Here is a 15,462-nt window from a genome sequence, read left to right as displayed (position 1 = left end):
TGATAAGGATGAACAAATTGTGAAGTGGAGTATGATGAGGAATAATTTGATGATGAATGGTAAATAATTATGATAACGGGTGTTAATGAATAAGCTTAATTAAGATTGAAAATGAATTGAGATGAGATTAAAGAGTGGATTATTAATGAGATTGAGAATGATGTTGATAATGAAAATGACAATGAGACTGAGTCTGATGAGGTATACCTGCTTGGGTATATACAATGGTGTGATTCCACTTGTTCTGAGATGTGGTGAATTGTGATTGCCTAGGTAGATACAGTGGTGTGATTCTACTTGCTCCAGGATGTGGTGAATTATGATTGCCTAGGTAGATGTAGTAGTGTGATTCCATTTGCTTCAGATTATAGTTTGAGTCTTCCGGGGTAGACTCAAACTATAATTATGTGATTATGTGGTTTAAAGTAAAGACTTTTTCTATTTTTTAATTAAAATTCAGTTTATATTCGCGAAAGCTCAATATTAAACAAATATAGTAATAAATTAATGGAGTAGAGGTAGGTAACGCCTGAATTTTTAGTGCGATCATGAGGTGCTAAAAGTTAGGGTGTTATAATATTAATTGTAAAAAATTATTAATTATGGACATCATATGTATGAAATTATGAATGTTATGAACACAAAATTATGGATGTTATTAATATGAAATTATGGATATTATATGTATACACTTATGGACTTTATAAGTAAATTTGTAAATTGAATAAATTAATTTAAGTATTTGATATTTTTTTTTCAAATTCAATTATGGTAACATTTGGAAATATCTGTATTAAAAAACTAGAATCATTATTCCACTTTGAAAAATATAAAACAAATATTACCTAAGTGAAACAATAAATTAGTGATTATAAAAAAATTAATTAAAATTAATGACAATTAAAATTTAGATTACTCCAACTTCTACAATATCATGTACGTGAAACAATAAGAAAATAATTAATAAATTAATAATTACAAAGAAAAATTAATTAACATTAATGACATTCAAAGTATATTATTATAATTAGTCTTTAATTGCAATAATATATATGAAAATTAAATTATAAAAAGTCTCACTGCTAGAAAACTAGTTATTACAGATGGATATTTCCGACAGATTTTATCCCACGAAAATACAGACGGAATTTCAGAGAGATTTTTTGTCAGAAAACCAAAAAAATGAATTAGCATAAATTACAGACGGAAAAGAAAATTCCTCAGTAATTCCGTCGAAAAAATTAAGTTTTTTTTTGTAAAAAACAGTTACAGACGAAAAATCCGTCTATAATTAAATGGAACAAAACGCTGTGTTTATTAAATTATTACAGACGAAAAATCCATCTGTAATTTAAAATTTTCCGTCAGAAATATTAAAATAAAGTTCAGCGTTATGAAATCCTCCTCATTTCACATATTCTTCCCCGCACATCCACACCCTCCCCTCCAAATGCTCTATCGGCGGCACTTCTCAGCCTTGCGCCGCCACCACACCTTGCGCTGTCGCCGCACCGAACCTCCATTGCACTGAACTTCCATCGCCCCGTCACACCCCTTCCTGGCTCTTCTATGTGTGTTGCTCGCGTCGTTCCCTTTCAAACCCTAATGTGCATTTCTCCGCCACCGTCTTCGTCGCCTTCGTCTACCTTTGCGATTTTATAAAACTACAACATCGATCGCTCATTCATCGGTACTAACCATAATGAATGGCGTCCGCTGAGCAGCCATTGAAGAAGCGAAATCACGACACTCTCCCAGAATCCCCACTACCACACCATCGCCGCTAGCACCGCCGCCACAATCTCCTTAAACCCTAGCTCGTCCGCCTACTCCTCCTCCTCCGCCTCTGTCACAGGATGAGGTCGTCACCAAGCAGAGGAACAAAGATGAGGTTCGAACCATGTTTGAAAGCTACCGTCGCATCAAGCTCTTCTTGTCAAAGAAGAAAGGTGATTTCATCCATGACCTTGAACAGAGCTTCTTCGCTCTCGTCAATGCTTCCAGAGGTAAACACTACTAAACAACACTTCATAGTTCATTCTCTATCTTTTTGGAGGGTATAAATTTGAAATCAAGGTTAATGAATTTGAGTTTGTTTATACCATTCAGACCCTAATGTACCATTCTTCTCTTCCTCAGAATATAGCGTTTTCTCATATCTTTCTAATTCAGTATTGCTTGCATCACCATTTGCAGATCTGTGAACTAGACTTGATATTCAACTTCCATAGGGTTTGTGCCCACAACTCCATGTCATGATTTATGTTAATAAACAAATAAATTGTAATAATAATTAGTTATTTCCATTGATTCTTCAAGGTGGCCACCCTGAACAAAAAATGCTATGTTTCCCTAATTTCCTTAATCAAATACTGTTTTGTGTTTTCAATGCTTGGTTCATTTGCCATAACTAAATAATCTTATAAGAGTAGATGCTTTATTTGAATTTTGATATGAGCTATCATTTCCTGTGAATAATATTGCCTGAAAATTATTCCCAACTATTAATAATGTTAGTGTCTTGCTTCACGATGCAAAACTAGAAAGAACAAGTTGCTAACATAGATCTTAATCACGCTAACACAATGATCTTCATGGTTAACAAATGGATGCAGCTTCTCAGTGGAATAGAGAATTAGGGGAATAACAAAGTATCTTGATGGTTGTCTATTTTTTTCTTTCATTGAAAACCATAATTTTTTTCTTTCAGGTATGCTGCTATTCCTAAAAGAGCTGTGGTTCAAAAAGTATTTCATGATTTTTCAAATGAAAAATCTAAAGCTAAAGTACAAAAATTAGCAACTATGCTAGTATCATTTTCATGTTCCTCTTCATCCCTATAGCTGCTTGGTTGTGATGCTTTCCCTAGTTTTGATGATGTTTTATAACATAGTTGTACAAGTGTTGGTGTCTGTTTAAACATGTGATAGTTGCGATGGCTGGTTTGAGACGATTTTAGTAGTTTTGATATATGTTGTGACCAAGTTGGACTAATCTTAGTGTCCATGTATAAACATGTGAAAATTGCAGTGCCTGGTTTGTGTTTGTTCTGGGAAATTCAATGTGACTAGGCAAGTTTTGACATGTTCTGTAACTACTATCTATTTTTATTGCTAGTTCTTTAGCTGCATATGGAGCCTATGTGTGCCCTATGCCATATTCGAATGAGGTTGGTTCGCAAATGCTTACAGGTGGAGCTGCCAGGGAGGCTGCAGTGTTAGGGTATCATATTACTCCCTTGTTTTCGTACTATGCGTATCACGGACTTATTTTTAGAGTCTTACTCAGATTAAATCGTGGCAAGATTCATGACAGTAGGTAATGTACTTCTCTACTTGTGTTGCACATTTGATCTTGTTTGTGTTACTCCCTTGATTTGATTTATAACTCATATGGTTATTGTAAGCATTATGGCTATATTGGTTACTGCCACAAATGTGGAAATTCTCATGAATATTCTTGGGATCAACTTGGTCAGATTAGTTGCTCTTGCAGTATGCCAATGGTATATTTCAGGTTTTCCATAAGATTTCATGAAATTTGTTTGTTTGAATCCTAAGTTCCAGATATATTAGTTGCTTTTTCCTATTGAATATGCTTTGTAAGTTATGTAGCAGCAACGAATTTATGTTACGTAACACTTATTTTTACTCTTCCATTCTGTCAGTTGCTTAAATTGTTGACTAATATAACTATTGAAGCTTCTATAATCTTTTATTACTTTTTATTTTCAGTCTGGCAATACATCAAAAAATCCGATCATCAAGCTTGGAAGGGCCTTTCTTGGGGTATGGTAAGTTTTTCTTCCTTAATTTCTTCCTTTTATTATTAATTAGCTCTTATTTGTGTGTATGTGTGTTTTTCTTCTGATTGATTGGTTCTAGGTACCTCTTCTTGGTGGAGCACTTTGTGCATGTACATGACATTTCTTTTAATATACACTATATACCTAGCATGATTGAAAAGAAATAGGAAGAGTCTAAATCAATTTGTAGCCCTTTATTCTAGTGCCAGTGAATGTAGCAAAGTTTGTTATTTATTTGCTTCAATGGAAAAAGAAGAATCAAACTGGAGCTTAGCTTTAACAATTCAGTTTTGAATCAGTGAGAACCAAAATTCTAGATATGAGAATTAAAATACTTGAAAAGTGAAGTAATGTTCTTTTTTTTTTAATTGACCTTTAATTAAAGTTGGTTTATATGAAGGGAAACTGTCATGAAGGGAAAATGAAATATGATACTTCTGGTGATTCAAATAGCTATAATGCCTCTCTTCTTTTGGAAGCTTAGAGGCCTATATCAATGGGACACAAGAGAAGGTAGTTACTGGTTGGTTTTACCTGCTTAAATGAAGCCAAAATAGACGGAATTAAATTATAGAACCTGACTGATATTCATATCTGTGTAAAATCCTCACATGTGAAACTATTATATGCTCTTACACTACTTCCACCTAATAGCTGACATGATTAGCACAATTTAACAATACTCTCCTATTTCAGGACTAACATGACTAAACCAAGCTGTTATCCAAAATTTCAATGCCCTGCACATTTATCTATCTCAATTTTCATCTAGTGGAGGAATAACGTTGTATCCCAAAATGATACCCTAAACCAAGAATCGATTTTAAATTGCAGCTGCAGTCACAGGTGCAGTTCTCTTATGATATGGAAAATTGTACCAAATGCAGCTGCAACTGCCACTGTGCAATATTGTGGCAGCGATTATGGTAATAAGCCCTTGAATGCAGCAGAAGATAAGCAAATATTATGAGGAATGGTATATGAAAATGCAATAAAAAAAAGGGAAATTGGAAAGAAGAAAATGATATTATTAAGTTCAATGGGAATTCCCATTATAAGGGCTTCCGTCCCCGTAGTGGGATACTTCAATTTCCTAGTAGTATGTTTGGATGGAACATAAAATAAATATTTGGATGGAACATTTGCAGTATGTTTGGATGGAACATTGCCAGCCTATCACTTTCACCCTGGATCCGGATCAGGAGCCAATAGTTGGCTCATTGACTTAGAGGTACATTCAAAAAATATATACACTTGATTTTAGCCTCTTTTGCCAGTTCTATTTTGAGTTTGGTCTGTTATTTTTATCTTATAATGATGGCTGCATATCAAATGTAATTGAATGTAATAATTATTTGGTTTCTCTCTCTGACTGACCCATGGTCATATTATTTGCGAAGGCTGTGCATTCAAGCTAGTAGTAAGTTGATTTTCATGTCTTATACCATAAACTTATTTACTTTTTGACTGGTTACAAACTGATCTGGAAGAGAAAAAGGCACATGAAATTGCCAAGTTATTCACTGGAACTAGACCAGATGTTGAGGTGAGCTTCACTTATTCATCTCAAGAATACATTGTATATAGATTATGTTGTCACTATTTTTTTATTTTTGTCAGAATTTGATACTTGAGAAACAGATGAGAAATGGAAAAATATAAGGAGGCAGAGAAGCCTGAGGGAGAGGATCAATTCATGACCCCACTGTTTGAATCAATGGACACAATAATGATGAATGGTTTCTGTACATATGAAGTTCCAATTTTAGAACCTAATTAAGCAACCTTATTGTATATTTTGACTTAATTAGAGGACAATAGTTGATGTATTAATACACTTTGTTGATATATGGTTGTTACTTGTTATTATAATTGATGTATCAATATTTTGTTTATATTTTGAATTATATTGACTTGTTTGTTTATAGTATTTTTCTTTTATTTTGATAATACGATGAATTTGTTTATTTTTTGAAATATTATAAATATTCGAATACAAATTAGATAAAAATTTGTATTAAATTTATATTTATTTTGTATGAAAATAAGTTTATTTTGTAATTGAAAAAAAATTATTTTACCTTACTGACGGATTTACAGACGGATTTTCTGTTTGTAATAAGAGTGTGAGATGATTTTATAATTATAGACAGAAAATCCGTCTGAAAATCTGTCTGTAATTACAGATGGAAAATCTGTCTGTAATTACAGACGGAAAATCCGTCTGTAATTACCGACGAAAAATCCGTCGAAAAGTTCGTCGACTTCGGGAAATGGATGGAGAATTTACAGAGGGAAAATCCGTCGGTAACTGGTAAAAATCCGTCGGTAATTTTCTGACGGAAATAAATCCGTCGGTAAATAATTTCCGACTGGGCTTTTACAGAAAGACAAAATCCGTCGATAATTTCGTCGGTAACCAAAAATCTGTCTATAATAAAGACTAAATTTGTCTGTAAATCTGTCTGTATTAATTCATTTTCTAGTTGTGTCTCATTAATATATGATATGTTGTATTCTAAATTTTTAATAATTAAAAATATAATATGATAAATTAAGTGATAAGAAAGCGAAATAAAAAATTAAAATATAAAAAATTATATAAATAAAATTAAATTAAAAAACTTTTGATTAATTATGGCTGAATTATTTTGATTTTTAAACTTTTTCAAAAAAATATAGCACAAAGACAGATGAAAAAAAAAAAGAGAAAACACAAAAACTAGAAGGAAGGAATTAAGAAAATGATGGAAGAAACATATATTTGGCACGTGCATGCATAAAACTCTTTAATAAAGTATAACGGTAATATTATATGAACAAGTGCTTTAGTAATTAAGTCAAATAAAATTGGTCTATAATCATCCTACTCAAAAAAAGCAATACAAACGTTTGAATCACCTATTATTACTTATTTTTGTTTTTACGTCTTATTTTGTTACTGCTATCGAATTAATTGTACATCATTGATATGATAAAATCATAATCAGATCAGTACCTGAACAACTAATTAGATATGCCTTCTAAAATCTTCAATATATAGTGGTGCCTATTTGCATAAAATATTAAACCTTAGCTCTAGTGAATTTGACAGAATACACACCATTACAAGAGATTCACAATAGCTCGAAGGGGCTAAAGTTTGACGCAGAATTTTTTGGTTGTTAATTTATAGCAGCACTGAATTGTCTCATCAAACCATCTCTATTGTCTTATTTATGAAAAAAAAGTTATTAAATATAATTTTTTGTAGTCTCATTGATGATAAAATTGAGGTATATATAGTGTATATGTAATCCTCAATATTAGAAAAACTGTGTTTTTCTTCATAAATTTTTTATAATACAAAAATAAATTAAAAAAAAATAAAAGAAAGAAGACATATAAAATGAAAGAGGACAACAAAAAGATGTTGTAGAAAGGAAAAGATGCTAAAAAAGATGAAGGAAAATGGTTAAAAGTACTTGATTGGATGTAATTACAAATTGATATGGTCGTTACACCTACAAAGCTCGGCATCACACGGCACACCTCGGCCATAACTCGGCAATATACGTTACAAATATGGCCTTCATGAGTAATAACTCGGCAAAACCGACGTTATGTACCCAAACCGCCGAGTAAAAGGCGACATATTGACCAGATACGTTATCAATCCTCGCCAAGACAGACGTTGAGGAAAAACCGTTACTGATGGAGAACCGATCATATAAAAGCAAGGTAAAAGTATCTTTTTGATATACTTCTTCTGACTTGAATCTCATACTGACTTAAGCATTGGAGTGCCTTTGCATGTACACTCCCCCCCCCCTCCTCTTTTCCTCTTCATTGTCCACGCTTCCGCAAGTTGAAAGGAAAAGCTCGGAACTGACGAGCTAGCAGTGCAGCCTTCCGAGGAGATAGCTCGGCAGACATTCCAAACAAGGAGCCGACTTATTCTACAGGCAAGAACAACTGGCGCCCACTGTGGGGCCGAAGAGATAAATTTTTTCCTCTTTTGGTCTCGATTCCTCCGCCTGTACCTATGGCTGACGCACTGCCTCCTACCCCATCCGAACTTCTCCGGATGGTGACCGAGCTGCAACAAGCAAATCAACGTATGGCAGAAGAAAATCAGAGAATGGCCGCCCAGATCACCGAGTTGAACAATGGCCGAATTGAAAATAACAACACTCGTCAACCTCAGCCAGAGGATGCCGAACATCATTCAAACCCCACTCATGTATCTGAGACCATTCAAGTCGAGGATGCCCAGCCGGAAGACGAGAATGAGGAACCAGACGAGCTTGTAGGCCCTTTCACATCAGACGTGATGAATTTCGAATTACCACGATGATTCACTTTACCATTGACCCTCACACCTTATGATGGGCTCAGAGACCCGAAAAAGTTCATCAAGAAATTCCGATCAATAATGATCGTCAACGGTGCATCTGATACCGTTTTGTGTCATTGTTTTCCAAATTATTTAGACGGTCCTGCACTTGATTGGCTTTGTGCTTTACCTGCAGGTTCAATTTCGCGATTCCAACAACTGGCCAAGCAATTTGAGGACCACTTCGCTGGCTCCGCAATTTATTTGCACGACTCAGACTATCTGAATACAATTAAGCAAGGACAAAATGAGAGCCTGAAAGACTATATGACTCGTTTTACGAAGGTCACCATAAGCATAACTGACCTCCACCCTGAAGTTCACCTTCATGCCATCAAAAGCGGACTTCGACCTGGGAAATTCCAAGAGACGATCGCCGTATCTAAATCGAAAACACTCGTCGAGTTTCGAGAGAAAGCGAAAGGCCAGATTGATATTGAGGAGCTGAGACAAGCTCGGAAGTCCGACAAAACGAACTACAGAGACGAGGAAAAAGTGTATAACAGTAAGAAAAATTTTAAACTAACCCCTCGTTTTGACTCTTATACACAGTTCAACGCCAAACGGGAGGATATAATCAAAGAGATCCTGAACTCAAAATTAATCAAACCACCAAGAAAGGCGGGGACATATCAGGATACAAAATACGTCGACAAATCTAAGTACTGCGCCTTCCATCAGAAGCACGGCCACACAACCGACAAATGTGTCGTCGCAAAAGACCTCTTGAAACGGTTGGCTCGGCAAGGGCACCTTGACAAGTATATTGGAGGACACATTCAAAAATGTACTCCAACCTCTATAGGCAATAATCCATCCAAACAACCAAGCCGAGGAAAGGACAAGCCATCCTCGACCCAGTATGACCAACCACGAGGTATCATCAATTGTATTTCAGGAGGAGGTGCCAGTGGGGGCTCATCCAACTTGGCTAGGAAAAGATCTTTCCGAACAATATACTCGGTACAAGGAGCACAACAGGACCACCAACTAAACCCTCAATTCCCCCAAATGACGTTCACACAAGCAGATTTCAAATCCAATATTCAAAACTTAGACGACCCCGTAGTCATCATAATTCAATTGGGAGATCTACTAGTAAAAAATGTACTCTTAGATCCAGGGAGCAGCGCCGACGTTTTGTTTTACTCTACATTTCAAAAAATGAAGCTAAGCGACAATAACCTGCAACCAACAGGAGGAGACCTCGTCAGTTTCTCAGGTGAACGAGTCCCAATACTGGGATCAGTGTGGTTGAGAACCGCACTGGGTGAGTACTCTCTATCTAAAACATATGATATTCAGTACTTAGTAGTCAATTGCTTCAGCCCATATAACCTTATACTTGGCCGACCTTTCTTAAACAAGTTCGGCCCAATAGTATCCACAGTTCACCTTTGTGTCAAGTTTTTTGTGCAGGACGAACATATCGTAACCATTCATGGGGATCACAAAGAAGCACGGCATTGCTATAACATCAGAATGAAGTTTCAAAACGGACCAAAACAACCTCAAATCAACAACGTCCTCAGCACCGCTAGCAGTTCGGAGCTCGCCGATCTAAACCCTAGAGCGGACTTCCTTGAGAGACCTACACCAACAGGTGAGCTACGAAAAATACATTTCAACAAGGATCCTAACAAATACACCTTTGTAGGTACAGCAATAAGCAAGGACGAACTAGATGCGATAGAAAATTTTTTACAAGCAAATGCCGACTTATTTGCTTGGACGCCCTCTGATATGCCCGGCATCGACCCCCAGATCATTAGCCACAAGCTGGCTATCAATCCTTCTGTCCAACCAATTCAACAGAAGAAGAGAAACCTCGGCGAAGAAAAGAAACAAGCCTCATTAGAGGAAACTCAGAAGCTGATTAATGCCGACTTCATCAGAGAGATCAAATTCACTACTTGGCTCGCCAACGTCGTTATGGTAAGGAAATAAAATGGTAAGTGGCGCATGTGCATCGACTTTACTGATTTAAATAAGGCATGCCCGAAGGATTCTTATCCTTTACCATCCATTGACTCTTTGGTGGATAACGCCTCTGGCTATGCCACCTTAAGTTTCATGGACGCGTATTCGGGCTATAATCAGATACTTATGCACCCCTCTGACCAAAATAAAATGGCATTCATCACTGAATTTGGTAACTATTGTTATAAAGTTATGCCTTTTGGACTAAAGAATGCAGCAGCGACCTATCGACGTCTCATGGATAAAATCTTCACTAAACAAATCGGCCGCAACATAGAAGTCTACGTTGATGACATGGTCGCCAAGACCAAGGTTGGCCACAGCCACATCAACGACCTAACCGAGATCTTTGGCCAGATCCGATCCTACAACATGCGCATGAATCTCGAAAAGTGCGCTTTCGCTGTTGAAGGTGGAAAATTCCTCGGTTTCTTACTAACAAGTAGAGGTATTGAAGCAAACCCTGACAAGTGCCGAGCTGTTTTGGAGATGGCAAGTCCGAAGACATTAAAGGAAGTACAACGCTTAACAGGAAGACTTGCTACCCTAGCAAGATTTGTCCCATGCTTAGCCTTAAGATCTATTCCTTTTTTCCAAACCATGAAAAAGAAAACTATTTTTCAATGGAATGACGATTGTGAGCGAGATTTCGCTAACCTGAAAACAACTCTCTCACGACCGCCGATTCTACAAAAACCCTTACGAGGGGAAAATTTATATTTGTATTTATCAGTTACTGACTGGGCAATAAGCTCTGCTCTTGTTACAGAAAGGGACAAAGTTCAACATCTAATTTACTTTGTCAGCAAAACACTATAAAACGCTGAAATCAACTATCCGAGGATAGAAAAACTAGCATTAGCATTGCTATTTTCGGTAAGACGACTCCGACCTTATTTTCAGAGCCACGTCATCCATGTTCGAACCGACCACCCATTACGTCAGGTGCTACAAAAACCAGAAATTGCGGGCAGGCTTGTAAAATGGTCGGTAGAATTATCCGAATTTGATATCAGATACCAAGCCAGAGGACCGATCAAGTCCCAATTCCTTGCCAATTTCATAGCAGAATTAACAATGCCCACTGAAGACGACCACAAAATACAATGGACATTACATGCTGATGGTTCATCTAACACTCAAGGGTGTGGAGCAGGCATTCGACTTGAGGGCAATGATGGATTTATCCTGGAACATTCAATACATCTATCCTTCAAAACCAGCAACAACTAAACGGAATATGAAGCCCTCGTCGCTGGACTCCGACTTTGTTTAAATCTCCAAATCTCCAGTATCAAGGTATATTGCGATTCACTTCTGGTAGTACAACAGGTAAATGAACTATTCCAGGTAAAAGATCCAGTCCTTTCTAAATATCTCAAACTCGTCAAAGACTTAAGTTCCAAATTCACTGAATTTGAAATAGGTCACATACCATGAGAACAAAATCACAGAGCAGACATTCTTTCTAAACTCGGAAGCACACAAGCCGACTTATCTATGTTACACCAATCCACAATAACATCTTGACAAACCCCATTTGTAGGGTTTATCTTGTATTTATTTTTGGGGATTTTATCACCTTTTACCCATATTTATTCAAAAAATAGCATGGTTTTGTATATTCTCCTTTAATTGTGCTTGAATGTGAAAACATGCTTTTTAGGACTCAAAATAGCTAAATTTAATTCACCTTGATTCTATTAGATGCCTTGATATGTTTGTTAAGTGATTTAAGGTTTAGGAGGCAAAGATTGGATCAAGGGAATGAAGAAAGAAAGCATGAAAAGTTGGAGAACTCATGAAGAAATGGAAGAACCGGAAAGCTGTCAAGCCGACCTCTTCGCACTTAATCGGCCATAACATGAGCTACAGAGGTCCAAATGATGCGGTTTTAGTTGGGTTGAAAATCTAACATCCGGAGCTTCGAAACAATATAAGATTTGCCATAGTTGCTACACGTATGGTGGCGCGCACGCGCAAAGTACGCGCACGCGCCGTTGCTGCCACCTAGTTCACTTAAAGCAAAACGTGGCCAACGAATTCTAAAGCCTTGTGGGCCCAATCCAACTCATTTCTGATGCTATTTAACCCAAGGAGTGAAGATGGAAACATGTGTTAGTTATCATTAGTTTAGTTTTAGCTTAGTTTAGTAGTGAGAGTTAGTTTCTAGAGAGAGAAGCTCTCACTTCTCTCTAGAATTAGGATTAGGATTAGGTTTAGTTCTTAGATTTAAGTTTTAATCTTTGCTTTCTTCCACTTCTATCTCTCAATTCTTTGTTGCTACATTCATCTTCTTCTATTCTTTAGTTGTAATTTCCTTTATGTTGTTCTTATGTTTTGTTGTAGATCTACTATTGTTCATTCCATTTTCTTTCAATTCAATTAGAGGTAATTCATAATAATTGTGTTCCTTTTGATTGTTGTTGTTAATTCATTGTCATAATTGTTGTTAGATTCTATTTTTGTTATCAATTTACTTTGCTTTTCTTTTATGCCTTCCAAGTGTTTGATGAAATGCTTGGTTGGATTTTAGTATAGATTTTGTTCCTCTTAGCTATGGTAGAGTGATTAGTGACGCTTGAGTTATCTAATGTCTTTGTTGATTGATAATTAGAAGTTGCTAATTGGTTTGGAGTGCACTAAAGCTAGTCTTTCCCTTGGGAGTTGGCTAGGACTTGTGGCTCAAGTCAATTCATCCACTTGACTTTCATTTCTTTAGTAAGGGTTAACTAAGTGGTAGCAATGAACAATTCTCATCACAATTGAGAAGGATAACTAGGATAGGACTTCTAGTTCTCATATCTTGCCAAGAGCTTTGTTAGTTGTTAGTTTATTTTCTTTGCCATTTATATTTCTTGTCCAAAAGCTTAAAAACCCCAAATATAATTCACAACCAATAACAAGACACTTCATTACAATTCCTAGGGAGAACGACCCGAGGTTTGAATACTTCGGTTATTAATTTTAGGGGTTTGTTACTTGTGACAAACAATCTTTTGTATGAAAGGATTATTGTTTGGTTTAGGAACTATACTTGCAACGAGAATTCATTTGTGAAATTCTAAACCATCAAAAATCCATTCATCAAAATGGCGCTGTTGCCGGGGAATTGCAATGGTGTTATGTTATTGGTTATTGTACATATGTGAATAGTGTGAATATCTTGCTTTTTGCTTTATTTGCTAGTTGTAGAATTTTATTTCTCTTATTTTCCATTATCTTTTGATTTTTGTTTTCTCTTTCCATTATGAATTCTCATTTTGGCTATGAGTGTGATTACAACTATGTTGTAGGTGATGAGGACTATAATGGAGATGTGTATCAAGGATGGGATAACCAAAGGTGGGAGGAGCCATATGCTTATGATCAATCCTCTTGGCAACAACCTCCACCAATGCACTATGAAGAAGAGCCATTCTATGATGCATATCAATCCAATGGCTATGGTGAATCTCCTTGTGACTTTCAAGAACCACCACCATATGCCTATGAGTCATATCCTCAACATGAACCTCAACCACACTCACAAGCCTATTTTCAACAAACACCTCCATATGACCATGATCCTTACCTACCATACCAACCTCCTTTTGAACCATATGAGCCATACATGGAACCACAATTCCAAGATTACTACTCCCAAGAACCACCTCAATACACACCACCACCTTACCAAGAAGAACCACCTTCCTATAATGAACTCTTTCTCCAAGACAATGAACCCTCTTATCCACCCCAATTCTCAATGGATGAAACCCTTAGCCTTATACTTCAAGGGCAAGGAGAAATGCAAAGGGAGACACTAGAATTTATGGCCACCTTGACCAAGGTAGTAAGCATTTTAGCCTCCCAATGCTTGAGCACTCAAAGCACTCCCATGGTCACATGTAGAGAACCAATTAAAGAGCATAGCATGAAGGAAAGATTGGAAACTCCGGTGGAAAAGGAGGAATGCTACTTTGTGTTAGAACAATTGGAGGAGCCTATGATTATTAAAGAAAAGGAAGAAGTGGTTGAAGACTTAGGAGATGCGGAACCTCCATGGGAAGCTAAAATCAAAGAAAATCCCTCCAAGAAGAGTAAATTTGATGTTGAGGAGGAATGTGCACAACCTCCGAGGCATATTCTATATGAAGACTTGGAGAGAATGAAGCAAGAATTGAGTTCCCTTGGCGATGAAGATCGTGCACCCAATCTTCTTGGTGAAGAATCCTTTGAATTTGAAGAACCTTCTCCCAATGAATTTAAAAGTGATGTGGAGGTAGATTTCTCTCAACCTCCCATTTATGACTTGAGTGATGTTGAAGAGTTAGATGAAATTGATGAACAAAGGATTGGAAGTGAGGAAGCCTATGAAGAGGTGGAGATTAACAAGGAAGAACACAAGGGAGTAAAGCTTGCTAGCACGTTGGAGATACCTCTCCCCAAGCCACCACCATCCATTCTTTCATTCAAGTGGGTAAATTCCTTATACTCAAGCTTTATTATTCCCCTTGAATATGGTTTGCTTGAGACGGATGGTCAACTTAGACATATTTGTGGCTTTAAAAGCAAAAAGGGAATGGCTAGTGGTTGGAAACATTATTCTAGGCTCATTATGGTTGCATGTTCAAAGCTTAATTGCAAGGTTTGGTGTAGAGCTAGATTGTTTGGGTCTAGGAGAATGTTTGGTTACTTTATTGAGAATTCTAAGGTCATGCCACCCAAATGGAATAATGATAATCAACTTGAAGATGGGTGTGGAAATAAGATATGGGATCCGGGAATACATGAGGATCAATTTTGGGAGCCCATGGTTTGTGAAGAACTCCATCAAGGCTTGAAGATATTAAAATTGACGAATGGAGCTTATTGGAGATTCAAGCATTGGTGGATGTTCAAGGATAGCTTCAAGCACAAGCCACCTTGAGAGGAGCTCCCCATAAGTCCAACTTAAGGACAATAAACAAAAGTGCTAGGTGGGAGACAACCCACCATGGTAAAATCCTTTCATTTTCTCTTTTGTATATATTGGTAGAATTAGCTTAATTTCATGTTTTGTTTAGTTAGTTGAGTATGTTTGGTAGTTTAAGTATGTTAAATAAGGTTTTATGGTGTTTTGGTAGCTGTTTGGAGGTTTGGAATGCTTGGATTGGTGCAAAAACATAAAAAAAAAAAAAACATGAAAAACAGAGCACCATCCACGCGTACGCGTACATGGCGCGTACGCGCACTTACAGCATTTTCGACCATCTATGCGCGCGCGCCATGCGTGCGTACGCGTGGATTGAGAAGTTCCAACCTCCATACATTTTCCAGA

General features: G+C 36.7%; 1 protein-coding gene across 1 annotated transcript; it reads left to right on the top strand.

Annotated features, from left to right (window-relative positions):
• The first annotated feature begins 8,219 nt into the window (after positions 1–8,219).
• On the top strand, positions 8,220–10,127 carry LOC107615905 (uncharacterized). Its single transcript, XM_016317923.1, has one exon. The coding sequence runs from the start codon at positions 8,220–8,222 to the stop codon at positions 10,125–10,127; it is 1,908 nt and encodes a 635-aa protein (XP_016173409.1).
• The last annotated feature ends 5,335 nt before the right edge of the window (positions 10,128–15,462 follow it).

Source organism: Arachis ipaensis, chromosome B9, assembly GCF_059453495.1.
Source record: "Arachis ipaensis isolate K30076 ecotype BB chromosome B9, ASM5945349v1, whole genome shotgun sequence".
NCBI classification, from domain to species: domain Eukaryota; kingdom Viridiplantae; phylum Streptophyta; class Magnoliopsida; order Fabales; family Fabaceae; genus Arachis; species Arachis ipaensis.
This window is presented reverse-complemented; position numbering and strand designations above follow the sequence as displayed.

Excerpts from the sequence above, each read along its gene's own strand:
- LOC107615905 (XM_016317923.1), top strand. The coding sequence starts at position 8,220 with ATGATCGTCAACGGTGCATCTGATACCGTTTTGTGTCATTGTTTTCCA.